The sequence below is a fragment of the Acomys minous genome (genome assembly GCF_964271855.1).
Source record: "Acomys minous genome assembly, chromosome: 13".
Lineage (NCBI taxonomy): Eukaryota > Metazoa > Chordata > Mammalia > Rodentia > Muridae > Acomys > Acomys minous.
Window position 1 is genome coordinate 48,520,825 of NC_140495.1, and position 16,609 is coordinate 48,537,433.

Below are 16,609 nucleotides of genomic sequence, written 5' to 3' on the forward strand. Positions count from 1 at the left end.
CTTTTTCCTGTGTTCTGGAGAATTAATGTTTGTGTATTTTGAAGTTTATAAGGCCATTTCCTTTGTTTTTGTGCTTATTCAGAATATTAGATAAAAACAGAATTATTGTCTCTAGCCGAAATCCTGAGAAGTTTTAAGTGCACAAACTTACAGAAAGTTCATCTTCTGTTTTACTCTCACAGAGATTTCCTGAGCCAAGGTTCCTGTATGGTATTTCATCTTTAAAATCGGCCTACGCTTCAAATTAGCATCTGCATATTGTAGTCGATGTGTATTTGTGAGGTGTGTGTACACGGGTGTAAGCCAGAGGTTAACATCTGGTGTCTTTCTCCCTGGCCCACACGTTACATCGAGGCAGGATGGCTCCCGTGAGCCTTGACAGTCAGCTCCTCTAGCTGGCCCTCTGTCTTCCTGCACTGAGATTAGAAGCTGCTGCACCTCACCCAGCCTTTATGTGAGTGCTGGGATCTGAACACCTGTGTGTTGGGCTGGTGTGGCAAGGACTTCTACCTTGAGCCATCTTCCCAGCCTCTAGAAGAACATTTCCAGGTGCCCTCACTTCCTCTTAGACTACTCAATAGGCAGTAGGGAGAAGCTAAGTGTTAAGGACAAACGTGACCAGACGAGGATGACTTTATGACAGAGTCCCTTGACAAAGTTGTACATTTCACCTTCAGTCTTCTTTCTTCACTGTTAGGCTAAGTTCTTCAGGTTTTGTAGGGGCTTTAATGGGGACAGGGAACCTAAAGTCCAAAATTGCCGAAGGTGGCAAGAGGTTGAGAATGTGCCATCATTTTTGTGGCTCCTCTCTGCTTTAAAGTATGATTATAATGCATGGAGAAATTTACATGTATTGGAAATTTACATTTATAGTCTTGAATATCCGAAGGGAATAGTAACAGAGACTAATCCTCAGGTAATTTGAAAGTAGCTGTGGAGTACATTAAAGACGAGAACAGAGATAAAAGACAAGTATTTCTTTAAAAGTGTGGTGGGCACCTGATACTTGAATCACACCACGCCAAGTGGCCCAGCGGCCTGAGACTCTGCTTTTGGTCCTTTTATTTAGCTCACAGGAAACCAAAAGATAAATTCACATAATCATATTTATACCTCTTAGGGTAAAATCCAATCATAACCGATAAAAACGATACTAATTACTTGAGGTATTCAGTGCTTGATAACTGGTTAAGGCTGAAGGAACTATTGAAAAACAGTAGCTCTGGGCTGGAGAGATGGCTCAGCAGTTAAGAGAACTGTCTGCTCTTCCAGAGGTCATGAGTTCAATTCCCAGCAACCACATGGTGGCTCACAACCATCTATAATGAGATCTGATACCCTCTTCTGCAGATAAAGCACTCATAAGCAATAAATAAAATAAATAAATCTTTAAAAAAAAGAAAGAAAAGCAGTAGTTCTCCTGTATAATCCAGGCAGTAAGCTGTGTAATTAAAAGCTTAATAGTCTAGTTGACAAATCTGCTACTGTCCTAATAAAAAGCTTTATTAGTAACATGTTTCTCTTAAGATAGTCCAGTGTCTGATGGATGGTTGGGTTCCTGTGCTTCTCCTTCTCATTCCGGTCAGCTGTCGCTCGGGTTAAGGTTGTTTGGAGCTTAAGAATAAATATGGGGATTCCATTGCCCCGGGATGCAAAGCCTGTAGTTTGTTTTAGGTTTCCATTATAGGTGAGAGGGAGGAAAGTTAGTTGCTGTGTGTGTGGGAAGGTGCTAGTTACATGAGTACCATTTGTGCCTTCACTGCAGGCTGTTACTCGACACAGGAGCAGGTGTGCAGAGCAGGTTCTCAGTCCTGTGGGCCTCTTGGCTGCCGTCCCTCATAGAGTGCCTTATCTCTAATGGTTTATTTGAAGTCCACTGGTGGGTTAGTAGCTAGACTGTGGCATTCACTGGCAGCCCTTTTGCTTTTCTTAACAACTTACTATGAAATAAAAATTTTGAAACTTATTTTTAAGTAACATTTGTATTCAAATAGTTTGCTACTGTCAAGTATTTTGAAATGTCCACCAAAATTCAGGGAAAAGTAACACACAAGAAGAGTTGTTAAATTCAGATGAATAGTGCTGTATTCTCTATAAATTCCTGTATAAGACTTGGAGCCAAGCGAAGTGATGCACGCCTGTAACCCTGGCCGTTCAGAAGACCAGACAGGAGAGCTGCTTAAATTAGGAGTTCAGGGTCAGCCTGCCAACTGGCCTCTCACAAAAAAATATTAAAAATTGGCCGCTTGGTGACTTCTTCTTGTTGTTATTTTCACCTTAGGTTGGAGCTCATCGGGAAGACTCAGTCGGTCTCAATGGTAATCACTCCGTGCTGTCTAGTACTGTTGCTGCCTCAAACACAGAGTTGAACCACAAAGCACCAGAGAGCTACAGAGGTGACTGTTCTGTCGCTTTTGAGCAGTAGTGTGGAGAGCAGAGCTTTGTCCATCTGGACTGAGGTCTGTGGGTGCAGAGGGCCGCTGTCTAGTCTTTATCCAGCCAGCATGGCTAAGCCAGGCTAACTGTGCTGGTTAGAGCTGGTTGCAAACCACTGTGTGATCAGTGTCCTCTGGTCTGTCTGCTCCTGCTCCCATCCTTTCTCTCTCTTGACTTCTTCCCCTCATGAGTGAGTCTGCACAGTTCTCAGTCAGTGAGAAATAGATTCCTTAGTTTATTGAGAACTTTGAATTACAATAGCTGTTGGTATAGACTCTGATAGAACTGGAGAGATAGAATTGTTAAAAAAAAAAAAAAAAAAAACTATGGTTCTTGTTCCCAAATAGATTTAAGAATAAATACAAATATGTAGGTAAAAATAGGACTGCTGACTTTCTTGACCACTGGGTTCTAACAAGTTTTTTCTGGCTCTAAACAGTGTACTTACCTCCAGAATGTCTCCTGCAACATAAACCCTAAGTATATTTACCCTCTAGAAAGCTTTGAACCATCTTGATTGAAATACGTGAATCTAGTCTTATATTTTATATCTTGTTGGCCTCTTAGGTGGCTTGCAGAATCAGTCTGGAAGTATTGTTCCAACGGAAATCAAGACAGAAAACAAAGAGAAAGATGAAAACCTTCATGAACCTCCTTCATCAGATGACATGAAATCAGATGATGAGTCCTCCCAAAAAGACATCAAGGTCTCATCTAGAGGCAGAACAAGGTGTGTGTTAGTGTCCAGTCTCTCACATTTGCCCCGAAGTGAAAAGAGGCTTGAGACCGCATTAGCAATAGTCAGCTGCATTCTACGTGCCAGGCTGTGATATCTTTTCTTAATCCAAGCTTATCCGTTTCACCCTCACATCTCTAAGAGGAGGCATGAACATTTGACTGAGCCTCTGTTTTCCATTGTCTCACCCCCTTTGTGTCTTCATATGAAAAAGAACTATCATGTCTCAGTTACTCATAGTTTACAAAAAACACATAAGAGGGCAGGTTACACTGTTCATTGTATGTCAGTCTATAAATATTTGATCTATTAAAGAACTGAGTAGATGGCAGAATCTGATGTGGCTCGTCCCAGCGCCAGCCTGTTGCGTATTATGTGTCACTGTTGGAAACCACCATATGCTTTACTTTCATGTCATCTGTGGCCGGGTTTGCTTTACATTGCAGATTTGAGTAGTTGCCACAGACGCCATTTGGCTCACTAAACAGGAAATATTTACCATTTGGCCCTTCATAGAGGTTTGCTATTCCCTGATTTCAGCAATAATTTGAGAAAAATGTGAAAAAGAAATTGTTCCAGATGGAGTGATACTCTCAGGAAAAGCTTTCTAGAAATTGAACTTGACTTGCTTCCAAGTATGAATTTAGACACATTAATACAAATTTCAAAATGTATATCTTCACCTGATTTTTTTGTTTGTTTTACATTAAAATTTAGAGATTTTGTGTGTGTGCACATGTATGTTGTTTTGTTTTCAGACACTGTAGCCTACGCTGGTCTTGAACTCTTGATCCTCCTGCCTCAACTTTCCAAGTGTTGGGATTACAGACATGATCAGCCAAGCCCGGCATTTCAGTGCATCCTATTTTATGGTTTATCAATCATTTATCAATACTATATGACATATAGGTATTGATATTTAAAACACCCATTTTTGTGTGTTAGAGGAGACTGCAGTAATAGAACTAAGTAAGCTTGGCATGGTGGTACACGCCTTTAAACCCAGCACTCGGGAGGCAGAGGCAGGCATATCAATGTGAGTTCGAGGCCAGCCTGGTCTGTAGAGCAAGTTCAGGACAGCCAGGACTACACAGAGAAACCCTGTCTTGAAAAAAACAAAAACAAAAAGCTGGGCATGGTGGTGCACACCTTTAATCCCAGCACTCAGGAGGCAGAGGTAGGTGGATCGTTGTGAGTTCGAGGCCAGTCTGGTCTACAAAGCAAGTCCAGGGCAGCCAAGGCTACACAGAGAACCCCTATCAAAAAACAACAACAACAACAAAAAAAGCAGCTGTGACCCTGTCTTCCGTTTATTCACCTGACAAAGAGCTCCTTTCTCTTTGACACACTCACAGCTCTGCAAAGCCTAAATGTTACTCTTGAGAAAAATGAGTTTTTGCAGCACTGTGGTTTTAATATGCATCTTGCTCACGTGATAAATATAGATGAAAAGTAACTTCAGGGAATTCTGAGCCCAGTTCTCTTAGGCATCTTAACTCATAGTTTTATTATTCTGAACAAATTTTAAGAGATGATTTGCATCCTTTCTTCTCTTCATGTTCATTAGGAATCAGTAGACTTTTCTGTTGTAAAGGGACAGAACATAGCTACTTAGAGTTTTATGGACCATATTGTCTCTGTCACAGCTACTCAGTTCTACTGTTGTAGCCAGAGATAATATATAAGCCAGTTTGTCCTTCAAAAAAAGATTCCAAATCTCCTAGTTTTTCAGCATCACAGTTAATTGTTTTGAGGCCCTCTGTGTCTTGTCTTGTGTCCCTTGTGTGCCAGAGTCTAAGCAGGTATGACCTGCTCTTGCTCCAGAATGGCACCTTCAGCACTCTGGATATGTAAATTGGTTGTAGAACTTGAAAGTCTGTGGTGAACTGGTCCTGGTAACACTGAGGCTGCTGATCTGTGGATCCAATCTGTATAACAAGGTGGTAGAATTTATTTACATTCCTTGTTGTTCGTGAATAATTTGTTCTCATGGAGAGGCCTTTATGCTAAAAAATTGCAATGAAAATGTATTTAAATTGTGGAACAACTTAATTAAATGACTACTCAGGAACATTGAAGAAAGGAAAGGGATATCCAGTCACGTTTAAGTGCAGCTGCTGCTGTTGTCTAGTGGGAGTTATAATTTCCATTTCTACTTTCCATTTCCGATTTGGCATAGTCAGCAATATCTGTAGGAAAGCTCATCGACACTGTCGCTGCTGTTTTCCAGCAGTACCAATGAGGATGAAGATCTGAACCCAGAGCAGAAAATCGAACGGGAGAAGGAAAGGCGGATGGCTAACAATGCCCGAGAGCGCCTGCGTGTGCGGGATATAAATGAGGCCTTCAAAGAGCTTGGCCGGATGTGTCAGCTTCATTTGAAGAGTGAAAAACCTCAGACGAAACTCCTCATTCTTCATCAGGCCGTGGCAGTCATCCTTAGTCTAGAACAGCAAGTCAGAGGTGAGTCAGTCCAGCATTTGTTAATTGCTCTGCTTAGGCAAGTCATCTGAAAGGTTCCTGAGGGCTTGTGTCTGTGCGGTCAGGATCCAGCTTTCCCTGTAGGATGTACAGGGATCTTCTCACAGTCCTCTGAACCGGGGCAGAGAGCAGCAGCACTAGCCTGCTGTTCGGCTTGAGGCCCGTTCTTTGCTCCTGTGGACTCAGCGTCTGTCCTCACTGTTGGGTTTACTTGCCTAGACTTGCCCTCCTCTCTGCTCCATGTTGTGTCCTCTCTCCTCAACACTAGGCTTCCCCACATGCTTTGCCCTGTTACTTCTGCAAATGCTGCTGGTTCACAGGGTGAGTAAGCATGGCTCCTCCCTGTCTTTACCATATCACGTGTCCTTCACACTCACGTCAGGAGGTCTCAGAGCTGCTTTATTGATCTCTATTAGAAATGCCATAAACCTCTTGGACATGTTACATACGTGTGCTTTAAAGGGGCAGCTGTCCTTCATGAAGTCTGATGGGATACTGAAAAGCTTTAAAACTTTGTTCAGTGTGCATTTGCCACAGCACCTCCTCTGTGCTGGGCAGTTGTCAAGTGCTGCAAACGTCTGCCCCTGAGGTTCCACCGTCTAGCTTATGTATTCAGCAGAATACACGTGTGTATTCTGTCCGTTAGTGTCTATGCTTGTGAGCAACTCTCTCTCCTACTTGTGTTAGCTTATCTAAAGTTTGTATTGGGCTCCAGACAGGTAAGGGTAGCCAAAAGCTTGAAAGCTACAACCATGGCCCTCGGAATCACTACACACGATGACTCGGAATCACTGGAACAAAGTTCAGAAAAACTGACAGTAGCTGGAGAGTCTTCATCTTTACATCCTTGATGTGTAGGAATGGTGCACGCCACCCCGTTCCTAAAGCTGGTCCTCGACGTGTATGTAGAGGACAGATGTCCGTGGAACAGATGTTCATGGATTACATGCAGAGGCTGACGGCTGCTCACCTGACAGGGACAGGGACATTGTCCTTCCTTCAGGAACCATTCTCATAGTCATTCATGTAAACCCCTGCCCTGTTTCTGGAACTGTGTCTGCATGAACACTTGGCCCCACTCTGAAGACCACAGGGTGAGAAGTCATGGTGCGTTCTTCCTTGCGTTTTCAGCCATGACACTTTCCACTCTGATTTTACTAGTAATTTACTGCTCAAACCGCCTTCTATATCTGTGTGGAATCAGAGTGATCCACAAAAGTGCCCGAATTTATTCTTGTGTAGCACGTCTTCATTACCAGTGTACATTAGAACTAGAAGACAGAGTTGTGTTTTTAAAACTTCTGAAAGTGGAGATACCTAGCCTCAGACACAAGCCGTTAAAGTGAGAAATGTTTCATTATTTGAAATAGGTTAGAAACTCTGGCTTTCGCAGGTACCCCTTGTTTGTTTGTGACGTTTGGGTTTGCAGTGGTCCTCTGCAGGCACTTGGACAGAAAACCCAAGTCTGAGAGAACATCCAGGCCGTCCTGCTGCTACTAACCTAGCGCATGACTGTACTGTTGTAAGTCTAGTTCTGACTGTCTCATGTGCTCTGAGCTGTCTGAGAAGTTCTTCACTGATGAGAAGTGGATGAACTGCAGCTGTCCTAGTGGTTGCTGTAATTGCCCTTCCTTCTGTAGTGAAGACTACAAGCCTCAAGTTCAGAGCCTTCATCTTACAGCTTCTTTTCAGGACTCCTTGAAAAGTATGCCCAGGGTCTCATCAGCTATCTGTGCGCATGCCTGGTTCTTGGCAGTGTCTTCTAAGCTTGGTGTAGTCTTTCCCTAGACTGTATTTCCAGCAGTTGGGGCATTGATAACATGTTCCCTTAGGAAGGCTCAGTATACACATGCGCAGTCCTGAGCCCAGCAGTTTCTGTAAAGACATACTTTGTTTACTTGGCTTATATCTGACCAACCCAACCTGGAGCTCACTAAGGCAGACAGACTTAGGGCTACCAGTCATTCTGGGTTTTTCTCCAGTCACTTTTTTTTTTTTTGCTTTGTTATTCATTGTACCAAACCCTATCTGATCTCTGCCATTGCCATTTAAGCATTGTCACAGTGCTGGTTGACAATAGCTTGACCATTTCTGTTCCTAGCAGATTTCACTGTGGGCCTCAAGGTTGTACTCTGATCTTACACACATTCAGTTGGTGACCAAACACTTCCTCCTCCCAAGCTCAGTCACTCATCCCCTCATTCCTGTCACTATTGTGAACAAGAATGAAGGAGGTGGACAGGGGTGGTGGTTCTTAGATCTGGCTGCTACCAGGACCATTGAACGTGTCTCCAAACCCTACCCCCAGGATATTGATTTGCAAGGAGGTGATCAAATATGGCAGATTGAGTGTGCACTCTTTCTGTTAGCCACTGACATGAATTAAATGGTATTAATGCAAAAGCGCAGGATATAAGACAGCAAAGATAGGCATAGGGTGGAAAATAGGTGCAGTTGTGGTGATTGGCATGCAGTGGTCCACCGTAGGAGAAACAAGAGTCTGTTCCCTTTGAAGCCCTGCAGGTCTCACTTTGTTCTCTTAAAGTTGACACCTGATTTACCCTCAGTCTCTGGTCATAAGACCATTGTCTCAACAGCTCCATGACACCTAGCAAAAGACAAGTCAACGTCTGCCTCTTGGGCAGAGAGAGTTTCCTGTTGAAAAAGCAGCCGTTGGTTCAGGTGTGCTTCTGAGTGGTAGAGCACAGGCTGAGCTTGTAAGGCCTTGAGCTCATCCCAGCACCACAAAAAGGAGAAAGAAAATAAAGCCATTATTGTTTATTAAAGATTTCTTTTCTTTTTAGTTATATCTGTGGGTATGTGCATGTGTGTGCCAGAACCCAAGGAGGCCAGAGACATTGGCTCCCTGGACCTGGAGTTGCTGGTGGTTGAAGCCATCCCACAGAACTTAGATCCTCTGCAGGGACAGTATATGCTCGTACCACTTAGCCACGTCTCCAGCCCCATGTGGATAATTTTTTAATCTAATGACACACATACCAGTTGTATTTACTAGGAATCTTTAATAAGTGAAGAATAATGTACCTTTATTCTTTTGTTAATTCTCATAATTGTGTAGGTTTTATGCATTTTCCCTAAATGGTGGGTCTTAGAGCAGCAGAATATAAACTGGTGTTTTATCATGTACCAGTTATAGTTTGTAGAGTCAATTGAGTTTACCATAATAAAGCCCTTTTCATTATATAACTCAGATGTGGACTACAGGTTGGTATTAAAATGTACACATTCAGGTATATTTACCTTCCTTAGAAAGGGAAACATTAACAAAGAGAGCTGTGCTATGAGCATTGAACTAAGTAAGCACTCATTTCTACAAAATATGGCATATACAAATTGCAGTTTTGGTTAGGCATAGCGGTGCACACCTTTAGTCCCTGCACTTAGGAGGCAGAGTCTGAATTTGAGGCCAGACTCATTTATATAGTGTATTCTAGGTCAGCCAGGGCTACATAGTAAGACTTTGTCTGGAAAAAATTGCAATTTCTATGAATAGTATAATCATTATAGGCTAGTTTTAAATGATCCCTTTATATCCATTAAAGCATTTTGGATCAATTTATAAATTGATGTATATGGCACTTGGCTCCCCATAGCATATGCTTAGAAACAAAAATTATATAAGAAACTGTTATAAGCAAGATAACCTATGCTTGCCTTTCCATTTCTTTTTCTTTCTTCCATCTTTAAGATGTACTTATATGTTTTGTGTATATAGGTATTTTGTCTGCATATACATCCGCACACCGGAAGAGTACACCAGATTACATGACCCACAGTTAGATGGCTCAGTTTTGAGCCATCAGTTGGTGCTGAGTTCTCCCTCCAACCCCACTTTTCCATTTCTCACTGTAGCCCTTGTTCTTCTCACTTCTCAGAGACAGAATGCATCACACATCATCACATCTTGTCATCTTGGCTGGCTTCCATCAGAAGTTCCAGAGCCTGCCTTGCTATTCCACAGCCACAGAAAGAGCTCTGTGCTGCTGTTCTGTGTATACATCAGGGTAGAAAAGGAGGGAACGCCATTGTAAACTGTCTCCCTTGCATTCATGTGTTTCCTAGGAAGGAAAAATTAATTGAGCTGGTAAATGTAAGATGCAGCATAGATGTCTTTCAGGTACCAAGAAGGTATAAGCCTTCATGTCAATTCAGTGTACTCTGTCCTAGCAGGACTCTAAGGAGAACTTGATTGACAAATAATGGTACTTGCCAGGATTTGTTTAAAGACTATCATGTTGATTTCAAACAAATTAAACCCTAGAAGACTAAATAATAATAAAAAAAGAAAGAGAACACAAGTGGTCACTAAGAATTTGGGCATCACATTTTTATTGATGTTTTAGTATGAGCATGTCATGGCTGCCTCTGTAAATTAGGTTTAATATAAAAATGAAATTACAGATATTGATCATCCTCACAGAAAGAACAACAGCAGTTTGTTCCGCTCATACCCTCACAGGCTTTAACCTGCCTTGGCAGCCAAAACAGAAAGATAACCACAAGTTAAATGGCTGGCCTGGGTAAGAGACCAATCAGGCCTAGAGATGCAGTCTCACGGCCACTTAGCTGACCCCTGCCCCAGTCCCTTCTTCTGCCTTCTTATGTAACGATACTAATTCTCTCCTTCTCCTGTAGAGAGGAACCTCAACCCCAAAGCAGCCTGCCTTAAGAGAAGAGAAGAAGAAAAGGTCTCTGCTGCGTCAGCAGAGCCACCAAACACGCTGCCCGGAGCCCATCCTGGGCTTAGTGAGCCTACCAACCCTATGGGCCACCTGTGAACGTCAGCCAGGTGTGTGGGTCTGGGAAGGAAGTACAAGGACGTGGATGTTACAGTGGTCTGAACTGTGCAGTGGCTCTCCGGCTGGCCCTGGTGATTCTGAAGGTCACAAATAATTTGGTAAAGGTCATATAATTTGGAATACAATGGACTATATGCCTTCCTGTTGTCTCCTCAAAGCCAGTGCTATTTTAGATCAAATTATTGTTTAAATCATTGAATAGCTTGTGGCTTATAAAGAAGTGCCAGGTTGAGCCGGGCGTGGTGGCGCACGCCTTTAATCCCAGCACTCGAGGCAGAGGTGGGCACATCACTGTGAGTTCAAGGCCAGCCTGGTCTGCAAAGAGAGTCTAGGACAGCCAAGGCAACACAGAGAAACCTTGTCTTGAAAAAAACAAAAACAAAACAAAACAAAAAAGCAGCAGCAGCGCCAGGTCTTCTGGCCTAAGTAAGCACATGTGCTTCTTCTCTGAGAGGAGAATGTCACCTTGACTCCTTTACTTACTGACAGGCTCAGTTGCAAAGTTAATATTTTAGAAGCTGAACAGTATGAACTATAATGAGATATTTTTAACAGCATTTTAGCTAACAGAACGCATTAAGAATAGAACTGGTAACTTCATTATGGGGATTTTTGGTTTAGGTGTTTGTGGTTTTGAGACAGGGCCATACTATGTAGCCCTCACTGGCCTAGAATTCACTCTGTAGACCAGGCAGCCCTTGAACTCACAGATTGGACTGCCTCTACCTCTCAAGTGCTGGCATTGAGGGCACGTGCTGCCACTCCAGCCATAATTTGAGTATTGTATAGTTATTTTCTTAAGTTTTCCAACAGATTTTAAAGTAGTAGAGGCAAATGGATGAAAGCAGGACCAACATCAAATATAGTTCCCTTGGTTAGTCTTGTTACTGTCTCTCATTTTGAGATAAAAGTCTGATAGGACTGACATGTTGATTTCAAACAAATTAAACCCTAGAAGTTGGGCGTGGCGACACATCCTTTAACCCCAGCACTCCGAGGCCGAGGCAAGGAGTATGGGCTCCAAGCTAGCCTAGTCTTCATAGCAGATTCCAAGCCAGCAGAGGATATGTATGGAGACTCTCTCAAAAAGAAAGCAGTTTTTCTTTTTGGAATGAAATTATATCCATCCTGCCCAGGAAATGAATTATTGTTCTGTCCAATGTATCTACTCCATGTACACTGCTCACCTGTTGCTCACTGATTGTCCCACTGTGGTTATCCTATCCACTGTCCTGAGTCCTTGTTGAAGCAATCTTTATCATACTTACTGGTCCCAAAGCACAAACTTGTATTATAGTACCGTGTCATAAGTGTTCTATTTTATTGTTGCCCATGTTTCACTCTGCCTAACTTGTAAACTTTATCCTAAGCATTTATGTATAGGAAAGAATCGTAGTGCAAATAAGACAGCACTATGCAGTGTCAGATGTCCAGTGAAGGTCTGGGGACACAGCCCCTCAGGTGAGGAGGGCCATGTGATACCGTAGAATAAGTCACTTGGATTACAGTGCACACCTAAGTATAATGAAGAATAACCAGAATTTAAAGGAGTAGTGCTTTGTTATTTTTTAATCAGTTTATAGTCTGATCCAGCCCCCTCCCTCGTCTCTTCCCAGCTCCACCCCCACATTTCCTTCCCCCATTTTTCCGCTCTCCTCCTTCACAGAGAAGGGAAGACCCCAAGGGATACCATCCCACCCTGGCACCTCAAGTCGCAACAGGAGTAAGCGCTTCCTTCCCCACTGAGGAGAGACGAGGCATCCCAGCTAGGGGAAAGGGATCCAGAGGCAGGCAGCAGAGTCAGAGACGGCCCCTATTCCAGTTGTTAGGGGACCATGAGGACCAGGCTACACATCTGCTACATATGTGTAGGGGTCTAGGTCCAGCCCATGCTTGCTCTTTGGTTGGTGGTTAAGTCTCTGTGAGCCCCCATGGGCCCAACTGTAAGTCTTCCTGTGGTGTCCTTGACCCCTCTGACTCCCTCAACCTTCCTCCCACTCGTCCACAAAACTCCCTGAGCTTGGCCTGTGTGGCTGTGGGGATGTCTTTGTTTTTAATAGCTGAGTAGTATTCTGTTGTATAAATGTACCACAGTTTCTTGATCTGTTCTTCAGTTGAGGGGCATCTAGGTTGTTTCCAGATTCTGGCTATTAGGAATAAGGCTGCTATGAACACAGTTGAACAAATGTCCTTGTTGTGTGGTGGAGCATCTTGGGTATATACCTAGGAGTGGTATAGCTGGGTCTTCCTGTATCTATATCTATTCCCAATTTTCTGAGAAACCTCCAGATTATGAACACTGGTCCAAAAATACTCAATAAAGTACTCAAAAATCAAATCCAAAAGGGGTGTTATCTTTAATAATTGTGTATTGTCCTCTTCTCTCCCTGCCACAGTTCCAGAGTCATCAGTAGGCTAGATAGAAGGTGACCTCTCCTCATAAAGACTTGGACAACTCAGATTATCTGAAGACATAAACCTGACAGGAGGGAGAAGAAAAAAGCAAAACACTTGAAGCAAGAAACTCATATGTAATCCTATGATCAAAGCAACTGGTCAGCACTTCCGTCAGAAGTGAGGACAGGAAGCTCACCAGAACGTCGCCCGTGAGGGGTTTGCAGCATGTCACTCTGCTGTAGGCGGTGTCACTTCTTCTGCACAATCAGAGACTGTCTCATCTCTCCACTCAGCGTGGAAGTTGCCTTGTGCCTAAACTGAATTGACAAATGCATTGTAACTACAAATTTTATTTATTGTTATGGAACTGTGAGGTCTACATATAAAGGGAAAAAGTTCATGTGGGAAGCTGATCTACACTCAGCTGATGCCAGCATTGTTAAAGCTGTTCACAAAGCAGTGGCAACCATTGGCCCTTAGCATTCCCGGCATACCTGTTAGTGTCTTAAAAAGGAAAGGAGTCCTGTGTTGCCCTCTCCGACCTTCGCCATATAATAGTGTTTTCCATGAAATAGGAAAATATTACTTGGTATAGCATTTCTCTCTTGTTTTTTCACTCATTTTTATTTTCTCTTTGTGGGTGTTATATTTGATCTGAGTCTGCATAGTTTATGGTCACAGTCCAGAACCCTCCTTGCAGCCCTGTGTGCTTTGTTCATGTCCCTGCAGTGATAAGCAGACACCATCTGTGACCATAGCCTAGCTAAGATTTTGAAAGGGGAAAGTTTGTCCCCTGGATTTGCCCCCAAATAAATACTGCTTTATTTCTAATAATCACTAAGACTTTTCAGGCTTCTAGGTTTCATAGTAAAGCTATAACAGCAAGAAGTGTAACTTACAAGAGAGAGTCTACTTTTTAGAAATTGCTTTGTTTTCCGAGCAGTAAGTACTACATGGTACTTGTAAAGTGTTAGCTGTTAAGTAAGCACAGAATGCATTCAGTACAGTACAAAGATGATGTTCAGGCCGTGATCATGGTGAGCATAGCAGAACCCAGTAGTCGCCGGGACAGGCAGTGTGATGGATGCACTCAACCACTCTGAGGCTAGTCACCTATGGAATCCAAGAGCAGTGGTCACGTTTCCTTATCCTAGCCTTTACTTCTCTGTCCCTTGGGTGGCTGGTGAGTGGGGTTGGGGCAGGAGGAAATTTAGTCACCTGTAAACCAGCTGCACCCACCCCACCCCACCCCAAGAAGAGCCAGATTAACACTGAGCTGTACTTGTCAGTCCATCTCAGCATTATGTGTTAAGGCACCCTCTGTCTCTAATCCTTCACAGTTGTTTTTAAGACACAGTAATCACTTTGAACTTCCGTGAAAACTGTCTTCCATCACAGCAGCCCTGGGAGAGAAAAACGCGCTGAATACGATGGTCTTGGCTAAGTAACTCTTTAAAGCCAGTATCAGTGGCAGTCTGCACACAGAAGAAAAATCCCAAGTCGTTCTGTATAGATTCTGGTGATTTGAAAGAACAAAAACCATTAAGACAGCACTTCAGATCCTCCATCAGGACTATTTCTAACAAGTCAGTCTTTGGTGAACTTAGTAGACTTAATTTGCATACCTTAATTTGCATACCTTAATTTGCTTATGTTCTCCAGTTACATCAGACTTTATCTGTGGCCTTGTTCTTCATTTCAGTGTTAATCAGCTAAAACAGAAGTTGTTGCTTATGATGTGTGAGTGAACATAAGCCACTGCCTGGCCTTTTTTCTTCAGAGCTTGTTGTCTTTTTCGCTATATTAGACTTTGCAGTATGCCCAGAAGCTTTCCTTCATAAAAATAGAAAGAAAAAAACATTTGGCTTATTTTTCACTGTAGCTAGTCTTTTATACAATAATCTTGTAAGAAAATTTCTTGAATTCTAAATATTACTCTTTCTAGATTTTTGAAATCAAAAGTTTTCAGTAAAAAGTTTCTTACTTTATTTTATTATATTAGGTAGTTAAAGAAAATGTAGGGTTATTTACCATAACCTGTTCATTAATATCAGAAATTTACCATAGCATCTTAAGAGCATAGTAGGTTCTAGTATTCCGTGTAGTTCCTATGGAGTATTGTGAGAGCGAACTGTTGGAGATGAGCTGCTTTTCATCTTGTCCTCCAGTTTCCATTGTTGGTTTATTGCAGATTTGTATCCTGTGTCAAATTCAAGGTATTATTGATAAACCTTTTCAACCAGCAGCAAGAAGTTCAAATTTTTTTTTCTGTCACTGTAACAGAAAACACAGTATGTATATAACATTTATGTAGCAATAAATGTGCCATCCTTTTTTTTAACATAGTAAACTAGTGAGTTTTTTACACTCCTGTTTCCCACAGAATAATGTATTTTGTTTTCTTTTCTCTATCTCCTTCCTCCCAGAAAGGCTGGAATTGCTTTTCCTGTCTGCACTAACTGTGCTTCAAGGGTGACCCTGCAGGACAGATGGGGCTAAGATGACACACCCCTGCTTTCACAGGTCTCCTCTTGCCCTCTCCACTGAGCCTGCCTCTTAAGGCTTTACCGGAAGGTCGAACAACCAGAAGTCCGTAGTAAATAAAGTCTCCTCTTGCACACCTAGAGAAGAGCGAAGCCAGTGGGAAAGGACTCAGATGAGGGTTCTTAAGTTAACGGCCCTTAAAGCGCCTTCACATTTTTTCATTTCTCCCTTCTCTACCTACAACAAGAAATAAGGAAGCAAGCCTGCCGTAATAGAGGGACGGCGGTATTAGTGAAAGCGTTTTCATCCATTTTAACACCACATCTATGCATGCAAACATACATGCATGCATGACTTCTGTGAGGACTTAATGGGAAGCCTGAGATGGTGACCATCCATCTGGAGGTCCCTTGTGTGGGGAGGCCAGGCTGAGCCCTCTCAGGATCCTGGCAAATCACTTCTTTTGATGAGATTTTGAGATGCGATGTTCATGTGAGGCCCAGCAGATAATTTTGCTTCTTAATGTTTATCTGATAAATATAAACATTGTTTGATTTTATACAAAATTATAAAGCTCCATGTAGGAAGAAAATATCTGATGTTAGAAATGAGATGAGATCTGGGGAGCTAGTCCTCCTACCTCATTAACAGGTTTATAAGAATGAGCCCAGAAAAATCCTGTGTCAAGACTTAAAACTTTTCCTACAAAAACGCCACCTGCCTTCAGTTTCTCTCTACAAGTGTCTACAGATTCATTTTCATAAAGGTTTCATTTTTCTCTATGTATTTCCACTCATTTCTCTCTAGTTCATTTTGATTTTTTTTCTTCTTCTGTAGAAACTCAATTATTTTATATAGGCATCACATAAGGGGTGGGTGCACTAGAGCTAGAGAGAGAGAGAGAGAGTGTGTGTGTGTGTGTGTGTGTGTATGTGTGTGTGTTTAGCTAAAGAGTGTTAGTTTTGGCATCAGTCAGTTGATTCAAATCCAAGCTCAACACCTAATTAACTCCATTTCCATATCTGGAAAATGGAGGTCTGTGCAAGAATTTTGTAAGTATTGAATGAAACAATGTATGGAAAGCTCTTACCACGGTTCCTATCACATAGTAAGTACTCAATAAATTATGAATATTTTTTAAATAAATAGTATTTTAACCAGTCCCTGGGTGATTCCTCTTCAGCTACACTGTGGGGAGTGCCTTGTAACCCCAGGAGATGGCAGCCGCCTCTGTGGGGGAGTCTGCATTCTTCAC

At 42.4% G+C, this 16,609-nt stretch overlaps 1 protein-coding gene across 7 annotated transcripts in view; it reads left to right on the forward strand.

Moving 5' to 3' along the window:
* Window positions 1-15,211, forward strand: part of TCF12 (transcription factor 12) — a 262,121-nt gene extending 246,910 nt beyond the window's left edge. For all 7 annotated transcript variants that reach the window (XM_084752921.1, XM_084752922.1, XM_084752923.1 and 4 more), the window contains 5 exons: window positions 2,282-2,396; window positions 3,004-3,166; window positions 5,403-5,635; window positions 10,310-10,463; window positions 12,870-15,211. In XM_084752921.1, coding sequence (XP_084609047.1) covers window positions 2,282-2,396; window positions 3,004-3,166; window positions 5,403-5,635; window positions 10,310-10,452 — 654 coding nt within the window. In that variant the 3' untranslated portion in view covers window positions 10,453-10,463; window positions 12,870-15,211. The remainder of the gene's footprint in view (window positions 1-2,281; window positions 2,397-3,003; window positions 3,167-5,402; window positions 5,636-10,309; window positions 10,464-12,869) is intronic.
* Window positions 15,212-16,609: the final 1,398 nt, after the last annotated feature.